Source organism: Anopheles maculipalpis, chromosome 3RL (assembly GCF_943734695.1).
Source record: "Anopheles maculipalpis chromosome 3RL, idAnoMacuDA_375_x, whole genome shotgun sequence".
NCBI lineage: Eukaryota > Metazoa > Arthropoda > Insecta > Diptera > Culicidae > Anopheles > Anopheles maculipalpis.
This window is the reverse complement of record NC_064872.1, coordinates 13,795,791-13,815,428: the sequence shown is the minus strand read 5'-3', so window position 1 is coordinate 13,815,428 and position 19,638 is coordinate 13,795,791. Positions and strand designations below refer to the sequence as shown.

Sequence of the window (19,638 nt, the reverse complement as noted above, 5' to 3'; positions counted from 1 at the left end):
GCACAATCTACTAAACCTCTGGCTGTGTTTGTAATGCTCGATCGACACACTTTATGACACCGACAGACAGCATCGATCTTAAGCTCATCATCTTGTTCTGCCCGCGGGTCTTTCGCGCCCTGTCCGCTACAGAACAATACCCACCCGGTGGCATTGTGGCGAGGTTTGCGTACTGTCGCCGACATTCGAGTGACGTGTACTCCGCCATCCGTAACACCACTCACGACGCTTAGGTCATCCGAGGGCAGACGCGAGCGATGTTGCACCAAATGCCAGGGTTACCGATGGGAGTTGGGCCGGTAGATTTGGTGGATGAAGCAGTAACTCACCCGATTCGATTGCTATTGTTGGGTCGGCAGGGTGCAATCGCAAACGTCCGTTTCGGCAATCGGCGTAGATCTGTTCTCACGAGATTGCGGCGACCGTGCCGAACTAAAATCAACAATGTGCGGCTCGTCTCTCGGGAAGCGAAGTGATGGAGGTTTAGGGCCGTACGACAAAAGGTAGATGATCGTTTTATGAACGGGCTTAATGTTTCACCCGTACCCTCTAACATTTTAATTGAATGTTGTTTTTCCGTGCTAATTGTTTTATTAAATTAGGGCATCGAGATTAGGGCTATTCTGAAGCAGGAGTCGAGATCGGAATTCAAATCATCATCATTCATGGTTCAAATATTGGGCGCGTGTCTTTTTGTGAAAAAAATATAATTTATATCCTATTTTACGACGATCACAAGATGTTTGCTTCATCGAATGCATTGAAGTTATACAGTAGTTTTTATTCTTTTTAGATGGAGATTGTTTATCTCTTATTTACATTGTGCAAGAAGTGAATGTAGAAATACATGTTTTGTTTTAATGTTTTATATAGTTTTGGTATTATTATTTATTTCTATTTCCTGAACATATTCTACTAAAGATTGCAGTTTTATTTGATAGTGATCATCTTTATTTTAAACAGAATTTTATCCTTTTGAACATGTACGTCATGCAAATGTCAATAGGAGACCTAATCATGGCAGTCCGATCCGTAGTGAGGCGACAGCGGCTCCGGCTCTCACACGGCAGGACGAACCAAGCCGGACCGATCCTCAGTCGTGACGACTTGGCTGTTCTAAATAAATTGAAATAAATCTTGAAACAAATAAATAAATAAACAGTGACAAGAAAAATGGAAAAATCGAAAAGAAGTTGTCTTAAACTGTTTTAAGTTGACTAGTCGTCGGATGGAAATCAGCTTTAAATCCTAGAGCATCATCTTCATACGGCAGGTATGGGGTTCAAAACTAATCCGAGCCGTCCCCACGTAGTTGAGGACTGATTAACCAACTACGTAGTATCGGCAGTCTAGTAAGCCATTTGATGACCGGTATGACCTTAGAGGTCGTTAAGCTAAGAAGAAGAAGAAGTTGATGCTCTGATAGAAAATGTTCTATTTTTATTTTAATCTGGCCATAGTAGTAGTTATCTTAACGATGTGTTTCGAGCTAAGGTGTGAGTAGAATTTTTAGACTAGTAATAATTCCAAAACTTATAAATTATAGTTGCCATAACAACGGTATATACTAGCATATTTACTTCTCTCTTATCGTAGCGCGCCATTCGCTCTCAGCAAAAATAAAATCACACCGGTTTGAGACGATCTCAAAACATTACTCTCGGTGCCGTTTTGCTTGTCTTCTGATTATGTTTACAACACTCTCTCAGCATAGTGCAGATCACCAAAGTGCAAGAGAGTTCGTAGAGCATAACCTAACCCCATTGCAACCGCGTGCTTACGCCTGTTCCATCATCGTGTGCCAGCTGATTCAAGCGCCACGCCAAACCACACCAAAGCTCAATATCCCTCTCTCTCTCTCTGCGGCAATTATTTGCACAGAGATCGTAACGACCGATCGGTGTACGCACACACAGGACAACGAAAAGCACAAAGAGAAAAAGCATCCCCCCACAACAAAACGGGGTGGCACAACACTCTCGCAGGCTTTCGTGTGCTCCGGACCACGACCGTTCGGCTCAGTCACGTTTCGCGCTCCGACGGCAAAGCAACACGCGCGGGCTACGCCGAGGTTTCGTGTTCGCGTGCGTTCCTGTCTTAGTTTTGGTTTATTTTCCCTTTCTGCTGTACGCGCGTCGCTTTTTGTCCTCCACCAAGAGAGCACGCGTGCGTGCGTGCGAAGCACACAGGAGGAAACAAAAGTTCGCAAAGAAAAGGGCGCAAGCGGGACCGTACCCGTGGATTGGCACGCCGGATCGGATGCAAACGTTTACGAGCAATCGCAGCCACGATCACACGCACACGTGCGCTTTTGGTTTGTGCGGTTTTATTTATTGCTGTGTAAGCCGTGGAGCTGCTATTTCTCCTTTCGTGCGCGTTCCTGTGCTGAGTGGCGATGGTTTGTGTACCCTTCGGTAGGTGTGTACCGTTCAGTGTGAGTGAATTGTGAAGTAGTAGCTGCATTTGCAACAACATTGTACGCAACAACAAGAAGGTTGACTGCATGCAGCGCGGCGCGGGCTGCTTAAATGGCTAAGAGCAATCTTGCGCTTGGGGCGAGTGAGGGCGCAAATCCCCGACATACACAAAAAAACCCGTTCTTAGCTCCCTTCCAGCCTCGCCCAGACCATGTGCAGCCTTGTTTGTTCAGCTTGTATTACGTTGGTGAGCAGGAAAAAGTGTTCGCTGGTGTATAGGGAGGTTTATGTGCGTTGTGACTGTGATTTCTGTGAAGAGTGATGGTCTTCCTGAATTGTATATCCAACATTCGAAGTCATCATTACATCAGCCATGAGCGACGAGTACGATCTTCAGAGTCCCGTATCGTATACTTTCGAACGGGAAAGTGCATCCTCCCCAAATCGAAAGTTCGTAGGAAAGTGACAGTGTGAAGGACACATCGTTGACGTAGTAGTCTGGGGCAAAATAATCGCGCCAGAAAACTTCCCCACTCCCCACAATCTCCACCGTCTGCATCCGTTCCGTTCTGCATGCACTTCTTGATCGAGGTCTTGCAGTCAAGGCTCGCGATCGTAGCGTCCAGACGGTTAAGTGTTTTCACTCGCCCTGAGGGTGTAGAACAACTTCTCTATTTACTGCCAATCGCTTCACGGGTACGTTGGAGAGTTAGGCGACCACAGAAAAGCGTCGCGTCAGTCGATCGGCGAGATTGCCGGGTGAGATGAATTCCTTCTTCGCCCATACGATCAGTTTCTGGAGCGCTATGCTTCGGACAAGGAAGTCTACCCATAATGTCGTGCAGAGGGTAGCAACGTATAGCAAAATAACCGGTTCACAAATGGGTGGGTGGTAGTCAATTTTACCACACTACCGGACTCTTCCCCCTGCGTCATCTCATCCGACCGCGGAAAGGACGTTGGCGGACCCAAGCATTCCATCATTCACAACTCTACCCATCCTCCCCACCTCCCGTATGGAAGAGTGTCCGGGTGACGGCTGAGTAAGCAGTTCGTCTTTGCACAAGCTTATGTCACCTTGCGAAATGAGCAATCACGGCGACGTTGGCTTGCCCGCAGGCATACTCTTTGGTGACAACTCCTTTTCGTAAGGCCACATCTGAATATCGACCGCATCGGAAGGGGCCTTTTTCTCTTTCGATGTTGGTGCTGCATTTTAAAGGTTCTGTTTAATTTTTTTTTGTACCCCATTCACTCCGAAACGGTCGAAGGTAACGAGATTTTATGTTTCTTTTGGCTGTGAACGGTGGGTCTGGTTTGTGTGCGTTTGTAGCCAGAGCCTGAGCACCAGAGCCGATTGACCAAATCGGATATGTCGCGCGGACGGACTAGCTCCGTGTGCTTCGGTAGGGCAGGCCATTGTGTTGTAGTTGTGTGGTGCACCACCGCCATGGTCAAGCAACAGTACTTCTGCAGTCTGCAGTAATTTACGTGGCTTGAGAGAGTTTGTTCTAGGGTGTGTAGGGTGTTGGCTACCGGTACTACCACCCCGGTGTGGCGACCATGACCACCCTATGCGTTGTGAATAATTAACCGTGCGCTTTGCAGCGTGTCCTTAAAAGATCATTTTGTATGATTGTTTCGTTGTTTCTTTTTTCTTCTTCTTTCACTTTCAAAGAATGGAAAGGCACGTTCGAGGACTGGTTTGTTGTTGTGTGCAGATTGCAAGATATATGCAAACGTGAAGTGAACTTATACTGTGAAGCGTAACTTGAAAGCATTGCAAGCCGCAACCGCGTGAAGCGTGCGCAAAGTAGCTAACTAGCCTTTCAAGCCGAGCTATCTAACGCGAATAGCGACGCTTTCAAATCAAATTTGAAGCAGATCGGCTTAAACTGCTCAGGCCGGGCGATAGTGAAGGGAAGGGATGGAAATCGATCGAAACACATACGCTGGTCAACCATAACGTCGGCACAATTAACGATCTTGACCGATCCCCGCGCTACGAATCACCTTATAAACAGGCCCAAATTGAGACATCATCGTGCAAATTGAAAAACCATTTGGTAATCGGTCCCAAGTGATCGATCAACCTAACGAGCGCCGGCGCTTGTGCGCGTTTGAGCCGATCGGGCAAACAAGCACACTCCCCCTTATGCCTATCACTTCCTTATTGGGTCTTATTGTTGGCAAAAAAAAAACGATGATGATATATTCTGAGGACCTTCCATTTTTCAACATCTCTTCAATCAGCTTGTTTAAAGCTTTGACCGCATTTCCATCAGTTTCTAAGCGCGTTGGACATTATTTTCGAGAGCCTCCAAATGCAACACCGACCAGCCTAGGTGGAGGCCAAATGCCTTTGGTAAAATCACATCAAACTCAACAAAGCCCGCGCGTCTTGCCAAAATTCTTTGCGCGAAAATGCTCTCTCGTGTGTGAAACGAAACATACCGCATTCGATGATCGATTTCAAAGCCGTTAGCGCAAACGACAGGGAAAATCCAAAAATGCCCCCCGATCGATGTATGCCAGAAATGCTTCGAGGATGTTTGACGATGCCACTATTTTGATGCATCAGCCGCACGAACGTCGCGTGACTGGGCGAGTTTGGCATGTTACCCTGTTAAGCGGTAAGCAGCGTTTAGGCGTGCTGGAATGTGTTTTTGAAGCCGTCGAAGGGCTACGAATTCTTACAACCGTATCGTGGATTTGGTACATACGGCTTATAGTGATTAGACACGAAGGATTTACATTAAATCCCCATTAATTGACGGGGATGAAAGTTTGCCCACTGTGCAAATGATGAGACAGTCGTCCAATTTGCGAATTGATTTGATTAAGCTGGCTGCCGTATAATGGTTGCCCTAGTTGCGGACGGCTGTAGTATGTAGAGTAGAACCTGATAATGTATCTAATTTGCTTCTCGCTATAAGAGGAAGATCTCGAACGAATCCTCTCAAAATAGTTTAGTTGTGCACGTCGCGCTTCAGTTTTTTGACGTTCGACTGTTAATTAGTCTTGGTTCGCAACGCGCTCGCACAGCTGGAATCAAATTTCACTTACCCGGTTCGGTACGGCGCGCGCCATTGCCAAAGAAATGCAAAACTGACAGGCACAAAATCGATAAATTGGGCCTCGAGGTTTTAGCGCTGCTGGTTAACCTTTTGCTTGATGCGTTTGTCGATTGTTTGGCCCACGATTCGTACGTGTACGCATTGTTTGGCTTGGTGCTCGGTGCTCTAGTAACCCATTTTGCGCACTTGCGTGGAATTGGAATCGCTATAAAATAATCAAATCCTTGTAATTTGGTGTAATTAATTTGCTTACGGATTGCCGATCCGAACGAGATGGGATTTCTAAACTAGCGAGCGCTTCTTTTATAATCCTTTTAATCCGTGCTTCCTGTTCCCTGTTTGCATGAATTCGTTGTGGCTTGCTAAAGACAGGTGGTATTGATTCCGAAACTGAATAAATAAATAAATTTATTTAAAAAAATAAAAGCTGAAACCGTAAAGACTATAAAGCGAGAAACACTCTCATCGTCCACAGAGGAAACTGGATTATTGGTTTGGTTACTTGGAGCTGACGCGGCAACATTTTTTTTTTCGGTTGGCAGTTTTTGAGTTCGCGCAACTGCGCTTGCCTCATACGCCTCACCTTATGGGACCGCCTTGGGGGACCTTGAAAACTCGTTGAGCCGAAGCGCGATCGGACGCTGAAGCCGTAGTAAAGAGCAGAGTGTGCGCGATCCAGGATGCGATCGACAGTCGAGCTCGGTCAGCAAGACGAACGAACCGGTTCAAGGATCATGCGTCACTGTTCCACCACCCTACCGGGGCCTGGAAAACGTCGATTTCGTTGTCCACGCGACGACGGTAGGCACTTTGGCAAAGAGCGGCCGTGTCTAGCCCAATTTATGGTGCTAAAAATCAATGCACTTATCCGGTGTGTAGTCGACCAGAAAGGCAAACGTTCTAACAAGGAAAGGGCTGAGTGGTGAATGATTTCGATTAGCTATACTCATACATTAGTTGTTTTATTTTGGAAGAGTAAACCTTTTACCTTGCACGTTCTACAAGAGCGGGCCAACCTTACAACGATTCCACCGTTTTGCATAAATAACATGCTTGCACACCTTTACCACAGAACAAATAAGACATTCCGTGGCGAATGTTGTCTCCACACCCGCAAAAGAATTCGTTTCCATTTTTCGTCATCCTTCTCCAGGCGTCTAGTCAAGGTTGCAAGCGCGTTGAGATATTTCAACACATTCCAATCACATTTTGCTAACTCCCCGCCTCTGGCCCCCCTGTCACGGTGGTGAAGATCAACAACATGTTGACATTTCTAACGCGAAATCTTTAATCGCGAAACGCGTCCGAATACCACTCACGATTTTTAAATTTGAAAAAAGTTGAGTTGAGTTGAAATTTAATCTGAGAATGAAGTTAAAAATAAAGCCTTCCCTTTGACCGTTTCCATCGCCTAGGGGGTATTTCATGTGCACTTGAATTAAAGGGTAGTTGGCTGATTGTAAAGAGTGGCTCAGGATGATGCTCGGCATCGCCCCCACTGTTGTTATCAGTGGTTTGCATTTGCAAAGTGTAACGTGACCCACTCCATTGGCCGTACGCTCATCGCACGGAAAGTCCGTAATCAGCTGGCATCCATTGAGGTTATGGAACGATGATCATCATTGGGGTTTGCCTGCAAAACAAAATCCAAGCACCTTTACGACGTCGAGGTATGTAAGCCCGCACGCCAAGATGTACGCCCATTGCTTTGAAGATCGTACTCCGAGCTCCACGCGTTGATTCATCGAGACATTGGCGAAGGCGGCTGTGTTTATTTTTCTCGTTTGTTTGTGTTTCTTTGTGCGGTGCTGTAGTCGCAGCTGAAGCGTAACAAATAATATAATCATATCGCATGTGGCGACCAGTGAACGAATTATCTGATGGAGCTGGAGCGTAATCGCGTCTCAACCCGGCAGATGCTAGTGCAGTGCATAGTGTGGTGTGAAAAATTATACTGAAATAGTGCAACAAAGTTTAAATGTGTTGGAATGTTGGAAAATCTGTTCTATGATCAAAATGAAAGGTGCTGCGTAGTGAAGATCGTTTAAAGTGTTCCTAGCATTTGGTGGTTAGTTAGTTTGAAAAAATCCGTCAGTGGTTCCGCTTCCGTACAATAAAGATCGAAATGAGGATCATACATCATCCAGGACGTGCAATTGATGCGAGTCTTTCGCTCGAACAACGCAGCGCAATGGGTGCCTTGTATGAGGCTAACTGGAACAAGGTACAGTCGAGCATGAACTCGCTGATCGAGAGTCATCATGAGACAAATCCCTACGAAACGATTGGGCTTCCAACGGCCAGACCAACCAACCAGGAGTCCTACCGAACGTCGACCGTAACCGGTTCTTCGGAGGACGACGAAGGTCTCCCCGACGAGGAGGAGCGTGATACGTTTCAGGAGGGTAATGGCGTCCTGAAGGCACTGAACGGATATCGGCCAGCTACGATAAGGCGGGCCCGTCAGCGACAGTACCCAGAATGGGACGAGTTAAAAGACCCGAAAGAATCCGCAGATGATCCAAGCGCCACCAAATATCATACCGTCCGTGGACGAATGTTTGAAAATACTCACAAACCTCGGCCAGCCCTGCGAGGCTCCAGTATGGCCGAGTTCGATGCAGGACATTACGCGAACCTACACTCAACGGACGACCGTGTGCCGGCCGTTCCAGCGCGCAATTCAACTTTAAAGCGTTCGAATACGGTTGCGGCACAAACGGCTTCCGCTCAGCAGAGAACGCTCGATCGGCGGGAACTGTTTCTGCACCAACAGCAACACCAGTACCATCCTCCACCGGAGCAACAGTCGAGGAAGGAACGCGTTAGGCAGCAGCAGCCGATGGACGAGTACTCGGATCATTTGCAGCGGCCAGTCCGTCACTATCCGGACCCGATGGCCGGTCTCGAAAGCAAGCTGAGGTCGAGCGCGATCTGTGATAATGGTACCGGGGGTGCCCGGTATCGTGATAAATCCAGCCCGGCCGACTATCGCCGTGGCAGTGATGACAGCGAGAGCAATCTCTCGATCGGTGACCGTATGACGTCCTACCGGTCGGATAACGATCTCTGTACGCAGATCTACCGTGAGGGCAGTAGGAATGGTTCGCTGGCAAGTATTCCACGGGCGACAGCAACGCTTTCACGCAACCGAACCATCAAGGGTCGTCCAATTTTGGAAGATATACCAGCCGATCTGTTGCCGCGACTAGAACCGGAGAAACCGAAACGATCCGGCAAAAAGGTCGGGTTCGGTAAGATGCTGTACAATACGATTTCGGCCGGTACGAAGTTTCCGCGCACGTTGCTCAAGTCACACTTTGGAGCGGGTGGCGGTGTGCGGGAAGGTGGTGATACGTCCGAGTACGATAGTGCCACCGGTTATCAGGATTCGCCACTTTCGTCGATGTCGTCCGCTTCAACTTCCTCGTCCTCTTCCACGTCCTCGCCACCATCGTCTTCTAAGTCGTCATCGTTTAAGAAGCTGTTTGGCGGCGGCGGAGGACCCAGCAGTGGTAGCAGAAGCACCAGCAATAGCAGTACCGCCAGTAACACTGCCGGCTCTGCCACCGTGCATCAGCAGCGCCGTCCGCAGTTTAGTGACGATTGCGATGATACGTACATTATTTCCTCACGGCACGGTCCAGCCGGTGGCAAGTTTCCTTCGCTGGTTCCGGTGCATACGTACGCACGGAAGCGGCGCACGGGTAATTTGATCGCCAACGAACCCATCTACGGTAACGTGGAGGAGATCTACGCCAATCCTGACGGTGAGTTACAAATGTCACCTATTTCAATGTGTGTTTTCCTTTTGCCCGACATCACCGGAAAGATGTGTTTCTGTAACAGTAGAAAAAAAGAGAAACAGAACCAGATCGAGCTAAGTTACGTACAGTTTTAGTGTCTATCGCTAAATCACTCTATCAAATGTCATTTTTTATACAAAACTTTCATCTCCATCATCATCAGCATCACGATGCAATACGCCTTCGTCACGATCATAATCATTAGCTGCACCCGGTTAGCCAGGCCAGCCCGGATGCACCGAAGGGCATCCTGCTGTGCAAAGTGCGCAGTTTTCTGCTTGGAACGAGCTTTCAGACTTTCTGGCTTTCAGATGCAAAAAAGCCACACTCAAGTACTCCACGACTCATAATGGCGCATGCCTTTGGAAAGGTAGTACCGATAACAATAAATGACGAAGCGTTCGGTTTTTTCTCGCTTCCTCACCAAACGAAGCATCATCGTTTGTTGAGGACGATCAAGAGATCAGGCCCCAACCGATCGCTGTGGTAATGCGCATCGTTCGCGGTACTCGTCCGATAGCTGCCGGACGGGGGAGGGGTTAGCGAGACATGCAAGGAGAGTTCTTCAAGTATGAAAAGACGGGCTATAGATGGCCATTAGTCAGCAACGTAAACACCGTGCCCGTTGCGAAAGGTCCGGTTTTCGTTCCCAGAGCCGTAGGCTGATGTTTATCTTGATGCACACCCCACGGGATGAAAGGAAGTTAAGGGTAACATTAGAATTTACTTAACACAAAGGACTTGTGGCGAGGGAAACGGATTCCGCCACAGTGTCGTTGAGATGATGTCTGTCCCCGATGCATGGACAGGAGATTATGAAAGCTTTGTATTAAAATATGAAACCTACCGCGCTTGAATCCGTTACTTTGTGTCACTTGATCTTGCCCAAAGTACCTTTGCTGAGCAAGGGCTATGATTGATGCAAAAAAGCTATTAAATACCACTCAAAATCGTATTTGAGGAAGCGACCATTAGCGACTATTAAGAGCAATTTCTTCCTACAATATTTTCAAACCATGAAGCCGCCTAAATCCGTTGCAAATGGCGCTTTATGTAAGGCGAGAAAATAACGATCTTCACGATCGTATCCAACTTCATGGAAGCCATCCATGCCCCGCGACACGGAAAGAACCGTCCACCGGTCCAAACCAAACCAGAGACATGTTGTGTGTAGGGTTTCACTTGCTTCCGTTTATACACGTTCACGTGCACCGGAACACCATTTACATGACCATTTATGCGATTAACCGTTTCGAATGTTGCAAATAGATTTGATCTGCACCCGCGTCTGCACAGGATGACGATTTTGTAACGGGTGTAGAAAATGTGGAACTGATCGAAAGCATCGTACAACACCAGCAGAACCATAGTCGTCCGTGTGAGATGCCATCGGTGCGCAACTTGCACCGAAAACAACCATTCGGCAGCAGGCAATGTAACACGCGCTTGACATCTTCCAAATGCAAAACAAAATCCAAGCACCTTTACGACGTCGAGGTATGTAAGCCCGCACGCCAAGATGTACGCCCATTGCTTTGAAGATCGTACTCCGAGCTCCACGCGTTGATTCATCGAGACATTGGCGAAGGCGGCTGTGTTTATTTTTCTCGTTTGTTTGTGTTTCTTTGTGCGGTGCTGTAGTCGCAGCTGAAGCGTAACAAATAATATAATCATATCGCATGTGGCGACCAGTGAACGAATTATCTGATGGAGCTGGAGCGTAATCGCGTCTCAACCCGGCAGATGCTAGTGCAGTGCATAGTGTGGTGTGAAAAATTATACTGAAATAGTGCAACAAAGTTTAAATGTGTTGGAATGTTGGAAAATCTGTTCTATGATCAAAATGAAAGGTGCTGCGTAGTGAAGATCGTTTAAAGTGTTCCTAGCATTTGGTGGTTAGTTAGTTTGAAAAAATCCGTCAGTGGTTCCGCTTCCGTACAATAAAGATCGAAATGAGGATCATACATCATCCAGGACGTGCAATTGATGCGAGTCTTTCGCTCGAACAACGCAGCGCAATGGGTGCCTTGTATGAGGCTAACTGGAACAAGGTACAGTCGAGCATGAACTCGCTGATCGAGAGTCATCATGAGACAAATCCCTACGAAACGATTGGGCTTCCAACGGCCAGACCAACCAACCAGGAGTCCTACCGAACGTCGACCGTAACCGGTTCTTCGGAGGACGACGAAGGTCTCCCCGACGAGGAGGAGCGTGATACGTTTCAGGAGGGTAATGGCGTCCTGAAGGCACTGAACGGATATCGGCCAGCTACGATAAGGCGGGCCCGTCAGCGACAGTACCCAGAATGGGACGAGTTAAAAGACCCGAAAGAATCCGCAGATGATCCAAGCGCCACCAAATATCATACCGTCCGTGGACGAATGTTTGAAAATACTCACAAACCTCGGCCAGCCCTGCGAGGCTCCAGTATGGCCGAGTTCGATGCAGGACATTACGCGAACCTACACTCAACGGACGACCGTGTGCCGGCCGTTCCAGCGCGCAATTCAACTTTAAAGCGTTCGAATACGGTTGCGGCACAAACGGCTTCCGCTCAGCAGAGAACGCTCGATCGGCGGGAACTGTTTCTGCACCAACAGCAACACCAGTACCATCCTCCACCGGAGCAACAGTCGAGGAAGGAACGCGTTAGGCAGCAGCAGCCGATGGACGAGTACTCGGATCATTTGCAGCGGCCAGTCCGTCACTATCCGGACCCGATGGCCGGTCTCGAAAGCAAGCTGAGGTCGAGCGCGATCTGTGATAATGGTACCGGGGGTGCCCGGTATCGTGATAAATCCAGCCCGGCCGACTATCGCCGTGGCAGTGATGACAGCGAGAGCAATCTCTCGATCGGTGACCGTATGACGTCCTACCGGTCGGATAACGATCTCTGTACGCAGATCTACCGTGAGGGCAGTAGGAATGGTTCGCTGGCAAGTATTCCACGGGCGACAGCAACGCTTTCACGCAACCGAACCATCAAGGGTCGTCCAATTTTGGAAGATATACCAGCCGATCTGTTGCCGCGACTAGAACCGGAGAAACCGAAACGATCCGGCAAAAAGGTCGGGTTCGGTAAGATGCTGTACAATACGATTTCGGCCGGTACGAAGTTTCCGCGCACGTTGCTCAAGTCACACTTTGGAGCGGGTGGCGGTGTGCGGGAAGGTGGTGATACGTCCGAGTACGATAGTGCCACCGGTTATCAGGATTCGCCACTTTCGTCGATGTCGTCCGCTTCAACTTCCTCGTCCTCTTCCACGTCCTCGCCACCATCGTCTTCTAAGTCGTCATCGTTTAAGAAGCTGTTTGGCGGCGGCGGAGGACCCAGCAGTGGTAGCAGAAGCACCAGCAATAGCAGTACCGCCAGTAACACTGCCGGCTCTGCCACCGTGCATCAGCAGCGCCGTCCGCAGTTTAGTGACGATTGCGATGATACGTACATTATTTCCTCACGGCACGGTCCAGCCGGTGGCAAGTTTCCTTCGCTGGTTCCGGTGCATACGTACGCACGGAAGCGGCGCACGGGTAATTTGATCGCCAACGAACCCATCTACGGTAACGTGGAGGAGATCTACGCCAATCCTGACGGTGAGTTACAAATGTCACCTATTTCAATGTGTGTTTTCCTTTTGCCCGACATCACCGGAAAGATGTGTTTCTGTAACAGTAGAAAAAAAGAGAAACAGAACCAGATCGAGCTAAGTTACGTACAGTTTTAGTGTCTATCGCTAAATCACTCTATCAAATGTCATTTTTTATACAAAACTTTCATCTCCATCATCATCAGCATCACGATGCAATACGCCTTCGTCACGATCATAATCATTAGCTGCACCCGGTTAGCCAGGCCAGCCCGGATGCACCGAAGGGCATCCTGCTGTGCAAAGTGCGCAGTTTTCTGCTTGGAACGAGCCTTCAGACTTTCTGGCTTTCAGATGCAAAAAAGCCACACTCAAGTACTCCACGACTCATAATGGCGCATGCCTTTGGAAAGGTAGTACCGATAACAATAAATGACGAAGCGTTCGGTTTTTTCTCGCTTCCTCACCAAACGAAGCATCATCGTTTGTTGAGGACGATCAAGAGATCAGGCCCCAACCGATCGCTGTGGTAATGCGCATCGTTCGCGGTACTCGTCCGATAGCTGCCGGACGGGGGAGGGGTTAGCGAGACATGCAAGGAGAGTTCTTCAAGTATGAAAAGACGGGCTATAGATGGCCATTAGTCAGCAACGTAAACACCGTGCCCGTTGCGAAAGGTCCGGTTTTCGTTCCCAGAGCCGTAGGCTGATGTTTATCTTGATGCACACCCCACGGGATGAAAGGAAGTTAAGGGTAACATTAGAATTTACTTAACACAAAGGACTTGTGGCGAGGGAAACGGATTCCGCCACAGTGTCGTTGAGATGATGTCTGTCCCCGATGCATGGACAGGAGATTATGAAAGCTTTGTATTAAAATATGAAACCTACCGCGCTTGAATCCGTTACTTTGTGTCACTTGATCTTGCCCAAAGTACCTTTGCTGAGCAAGGGCTATGATTGATGCAAAAAAGCTATTAAATACCACTCAAAATCGTATTTGAGGAAGCGACCATTAGCGACTATTAAGAGCAATTTCTTCCTACAATATTTTCAAACCATGAAGCCGCCTAAATCCGTTGCAAATGGCGCTTTATGTAAGGCGAGAAAATAACGATCTTCACGATCGTATCCAACTTCATGGAAGCCATCCATGCCCCGCGACACGGAAAGAACCGTCCACCGGTCCAAACCAAACCAGAGACATGTTGTGTGTAGGGTTTCACTTGCTTCCGTTTATACACGTTCACGTGCACCGGAACACCATTTACATGACCATTTATGCGATTAACCGTTTCGAATGTTGCAAATAGATTTGATCTGCACCCGCGTCTGCACAGGATGACGATTTTGTAACGGGTGTAGAAAATGTGGAACTGATCGAAAGCATCGTACAACACCAGCAGAACCATAGTCGTCCGTGTGAGATGCCATCGGTGCGCAACTTGCACCGAAAACAACCATTCGGCAGCAGGCAATGTAACACGCGCTTGACATCTTCCAAATCCCGAACCCGAAAAAGGCAAAGAAAGTTGAACCAGACTTCATACACACACACACACACACACACACAAGTAGCATCACTTTCACTTTCTTCCACTTCTGGTCAATGCACAGGCCGAGACGCAGGAGACTGCGCCATCAAACAGCTTGTTTAGCACCCAGCGCCTCTGATGCGCCTAACATGATCGTATGCGCAAATAGTGACGCAGGCTAGTCAGGGTATGCACGCAACACGCATCAAAATGTGAGGTCTCTGGGCTCGTTCGCTGCACGGTGAACTTTCGCCAAGACGCCTGTGATAATCGGCGTGACGTCGGCCTCTAAGGGGGAAGTGTCATCAACCAACGATTTCAGCCCGAAACAAGCCGTCCAGCCACGACGCTGCAAAGGACAGACGATTAAGACGGTGGCGATTGCCGACCGTCAAGGCTACGGTGTCTTCCTTTTAACCTTTCACTACCGAGAGCTCTGGGGTTTTACGATGGCGAGATCTAATCAAACGCGCATCCTCGACTCGTTCGTGTGGAAAGCTTTCGTAATTAGCCAAACCTAACCTCCCCTGATGATCGTGTCATCTTTTCGCTGGCCGGCGCGCGAATGTCAACGGAGTGGTTTTGCAGGTCCGTTCTGAGTCGTTTTAAATATCGTGACATAACTCGATTTGTTATGAAAGCGGACGATAGCGCATCTGCATGGCATAAGAAAAGGAAATCCTCATTCGTGTGAGGGTGATAATGGATAAATTACAGACTAACTGTAGCATACTGCACGGTGTGAAGTAAGTACTTTCCAATCGTTGTTCAGTTTTAGTGGGTACTTTTTCGCGTGTTGATGGAAATTGATAACGTCATGCTTAGTTAATTATCACTCCTTTTGAAACGTCTTATGTGAACTTTCTACGCGAGATTGACACCCTTTGGTTAATTCATTCCACTTGGTTTTGTTTATATTAAGGAATATTAGACATGATACTGGGGACGGCCCAGTGGCACAGGCAACAACGGCGCCAGTCTTCACACGGCAGGACCACGGTTCAAATCCCTTCCGTACCTTTGCGCCGTAGTGAGGACTGAATATCCTCACCCACGTATATTACCCACGTATATAATTATATACCATTAATAAGTCTAGTAAGCCATATTCCGATGGTCGGCTTGACCTATAGAGAAGGTCGTTAAGTCATGAAAAAGTACAAATTATATTACACTTAATCGGTTTATTGCCAATACTATCAGTTCAAACTATGGATCAATGGGTTAAATTTAAAATCTCTTTAATTGTGAAGGTTTTCTGTCAATACAAACTTTAAGTTTCTTGCATACTTCACCAGCGTTTTAAACGTACACAAAACAAAGTCCAAACCGCACAAAGCGACAGTAACATGTCGGCCACGACCGTTTTAATTTATTCTCACAACAATTTTACGCTATTTAAGCGCAATTATTGCTACCGCCGGAACAAATTAGATACACCATCGAATCTCCAGTTCGTGTTGCTTTACCTTCCCAAACTAGACCAACCGGGGTGCGTTGATTTGTGTTTTAATTTTGCGGTTGAGATTTTTTGTTGTTGTGTAGGATGTATGTTTTTTCGTTTTCCTTACTTACTCGCAAACCGTAAGCGCTCTTCTGGTGAGACTGTTCTTTCTTCTTCACAGTAGTTAAATACGCTTGCAAAATCTGAAGCCCAATTTCCCAATCAAATTTGTATGCCTATTTCCAAACTTGATTGAACTGGCGAGTTAAATGAATCCTCACGAGCAGAGCGATTGAAAGCTGTGTGATGCGAGAGACTGGGGAAAATGGAAGCCGATGTATTATGTGATCGTTTTGCCGGATCGTTACTCCGGGCTAGTTTTGCGGTTTGCATCCACCACGAGAACGGAAAGATATGTATATGCATCGTCTTATCTTTCCGATATCTGCCACTCGATGGTAGAAACCGCACGCAAAACCAACATGGTACAGAAGTCACTTTCACTCTCTACACCCGACAGCGAGAGCCGTCCGCCCGGTACCTAAGCGCATCATGCATTCATGGATCACCCCAAACCGAAAACGATTACGTAAACCGTAGCAGTAGTGCTTCACGCGTGGCGAAAGTGTACTTCGGTGCACCGCACCATGCACACGTTCTGCACGGCACACGGCAAGCTTTTCGCACTCCCTTTAGATTAAACCCGCTTTTAAAACAAAGTGCCCCCGAAGACTCTAACACGCCTGAAGATTCACCACGTTTTGTGTGTATCGCGATCGCGAGAGGTGTTTGCAAGCCGCATCGTGTCTATTGATTTCGCAGCGGAACGTGAGCGATGGTTTTAGCAAGCGCGAATGCTATCCCACCGGCGGCGGCGGCACACAGTATGCATGTTGGCGAGCATCCTTTTACTTTCGGAATGCATAAGGCCGGTAACGCGATACGATTCGGACTGGGCATTCAACACAGCAACCAACTGTTTTGAATGTGAGCCACTGACTGTGCAAAGTACTTAATCTTTAGTGGGTATTCTTTCAGCGTACAATCTTTGTGTCGTAGATTTTGTTTGCTTGTAGAAGGTTAGCTATGAATACTATCTTTCCACTCACGATTGTGACAAATGGTCTTTCAGAGAGCAATTTTTTATTTCTACTGGAAGATTAATCTCTCGCACCACGAAAATGTTATCCTTAATAGATCATCATTTTTTAACATGTCAGCAGAAATTTAGTGAAGTTTTATTGCCATTGGATTCCAATTGACAATTTTTAATTATATCGTCTAAGAGCTCCTGTAAGTGAGTCACAACGGATGATTTATAAAAATGAGGATTGACTATCAAACTACTTGATATCAGCAAATCTAGTAAGTCGGCTTGATCTGATAGGTCGTTAAGCGAAGAAGAAGGCTATGTAGCACGTACACAATTATCTGACAGACTTGACAGATCTAAACAAGTGCCTCGTGAGTATCGTAGTCAGTTATCTCATCAGGAATAGACAATATGGCGATGAACTTTATTAATCGAAGAAATTCCATGCTGGACCATGGAGATTTTTTAATAAATTTTCTAAATAAGCTGACAACATCTGAGCATTTAATATACCTGAATCTACGGAATGCTTGTCAGTTATATGCTGTTTCGGCGGTTCCATAAATTATGTCACAGATTTAATCTTTTCACGACACCCAACAAGATTTGAATAACTTTGAAATTTTAATAAATTGCCAAATTCCTCATTTTTTGCTAAGAACTTCGTATCGTATATAAACCATCGACGAAGTTTTGCATAAATTACTACCTCACGAACATAATCGATGGTTCCCCAAACAAAAATACATCCCATCTCTGGTACAGTAAAACAATAATCAAATCATGCGCCGCAATAGAAAGGCACACATATTGCATCAAAACAGTTGATGATCGTATCGCGTACCGTTTAATCCTCTAACCGCTCAATTAATTCTTATGAAAGATCAAATCTGCTACTTTCGCGTAATGCAACGCTTCAGACAATCTTAATTAAGGCCATGAGGAACTCCGCAGATTGTCACGCTTAGTGCCACACAACGCACAACGCTCGGAATCGAGATCGATAGCGGTAAACTGGCTGTGGTGGTGTTAGCGTCGGACTATCGAACTGGAGCTTACCTCAGGGTTCACTCGTCCGGTAGCAGCAGCACCAAGGTTGACGCTACGACGGTGGCATCTCTCTAGCAAGCTTCCTCCGAGCGGATCATTAGAGTCTAGATGTTATCAAGCCCCCGTATCTTCTTCTTCATTTGCATCCAGTGTATGATCCGTGAAAGGTCCCACCGATCTCTCGATCTCGGGCCTTTCTCAGGGGCACTATTATACGGCTCACATTCCACATGCCGGTCTTGCGTTGCATATTTCACAGAATGTGCATAAGCGGTGGTCATTAAAAGCGTTGCCACCCGTTCACCTTCGTGTGCTTCCGTTCCGCGGTGCTCTGATTACCATCGGAGGACGGACGGGTTCGTCTTGGTTAGTAGTGTGTCATAAATTATGACACCGGCAGCAAGGGAGCTGTGTACCGTGTGTAGTGGGCAAGGTTTGCGGATAAAAGTGGAGAGAATAGCCGTGTGTAAACGGAACACCGTCTGTGACATTATATGCGGCGTAGGAATGCAACAAGACATGTTTTGTAGAAATTAGCTCGCTTGTGATATTATGTTTAGCCCGTAAGACTTATTAGTCAGCATTCGCATATTGTTTTCTTTGTCACAATTCATTCACAATTTGTATCGATAGCGACTTGCTCTCATCGATATCAAATGTACTGTTCAATTTAAAAATGTATTTTCGGAGTTATTAGTTAATACTTCAGCGCTTCGAAATTGGGGCGTTGTTGGGCTCAATAAGAGCTATATTTACGCCACCCTGAACCTTGACACACATTGTTTCAATTTAATTTGAGCTGCCCAAAGTAGGTTTGAAGCAGTGCAAACTATAAATATTGAAATTTCTCGAGGACGAATAGTGTGGCGCTCTCTCGGCAGGAAAGACTGCCACACGGAAAAGTGTCCATGAGAATACTTTTATTGGCTTACTTTAGTTACAATTCCGCCATCTTCTTAACGTTGACCATGTAATACTTGTTTGTGTCTACGGAGAAACAAAAGAACCAAGAGGACTGTTTGTCTGCTCGCCAAAGGACCATTAAATCATCCACATCAGCAGCGTGTAAGCAAACAAACGTTACGGAGGATGTTGTCCCCGGCAATGGTAATTGTAATTACAGGAAAAGAAAACACTCGCACGAAAGATCAATCTTCTACGATCGCATGATGCACCTGCGTTTCCTTTGTTTGGTGTGTTTGCTGTGGCTGCGAAGATGCGTCAAGGTCTGCGAAAGTCAATTTCTAAGACACACACATTCATTCGACGTTCATCTCTTCCATGCCTCCGGTTTGTAGAGACATCGTTTCCTTTCGCAAATTTATGCGATTTTCAGGCCGAATTGCAGGCCGAAACACCACCCCGGCTGCTCGGTGTGTCCGAATCGGAGTGTGGGGTACAGCGAAAGAAAACAGATCACTCTGCACCGCCAAATAGCACCGATGAAAGTAAAAGTGGCCATGCCGCGAGTTCAATGACGCATTTGTCACGTCGCTTAACCTTCGCACGGGGGTTTAGTGTTTTCCAAAAGTTTTGGTTCGCGGTGCTTTATGTTTTCTTTCCCATCTGCCCTGGTTGTTGCCCGGTGCATTTAATTCCACCGTCGGTCCGCGCAAAAGCCAAACAG

General features: G+C 47.1%; 1 protein-coding gene across 5 annotated transcripts in view; it reads left to right on the top strand.

Annotated features, from left to right (window-relative positions):
* Window positions 1–19,638, top strand: part of LOC126563970 (cGMP-dependent protein kinase, isozyme 2 forms cD4/T1/T3A/T3B) — a 104,667-nt gene that overhangs the window by 57,505 nt on the left and 27,524 nt on the right. The window contains exons 1-2 of one of the 5 annotated variants that reach the window (XM_050220848.1): window positions 7,588–8,823; window positions 12,454–12,897. The exons of 2 other annotated variants lie outside the window; for them this stretch is intronic. In XM_050220848.1, the coding sequence (XP_050076805.1) occupies window positions 7,620–8,823; window positions 12,454–12,897 (1,648 nt within the window). In that variant the 5' untranslated portion in view covers window positions 7,588–7,619. Of the gene's footprint in view, window positions 1–7,587; window positions 9,265–11,220; window positions 12,898–19,638 lie in introns of those variants that run through there. 2 more of the 5 variants (XM_050220850.1, XM_050220849.1) reach the window with 2 other exon arrangements.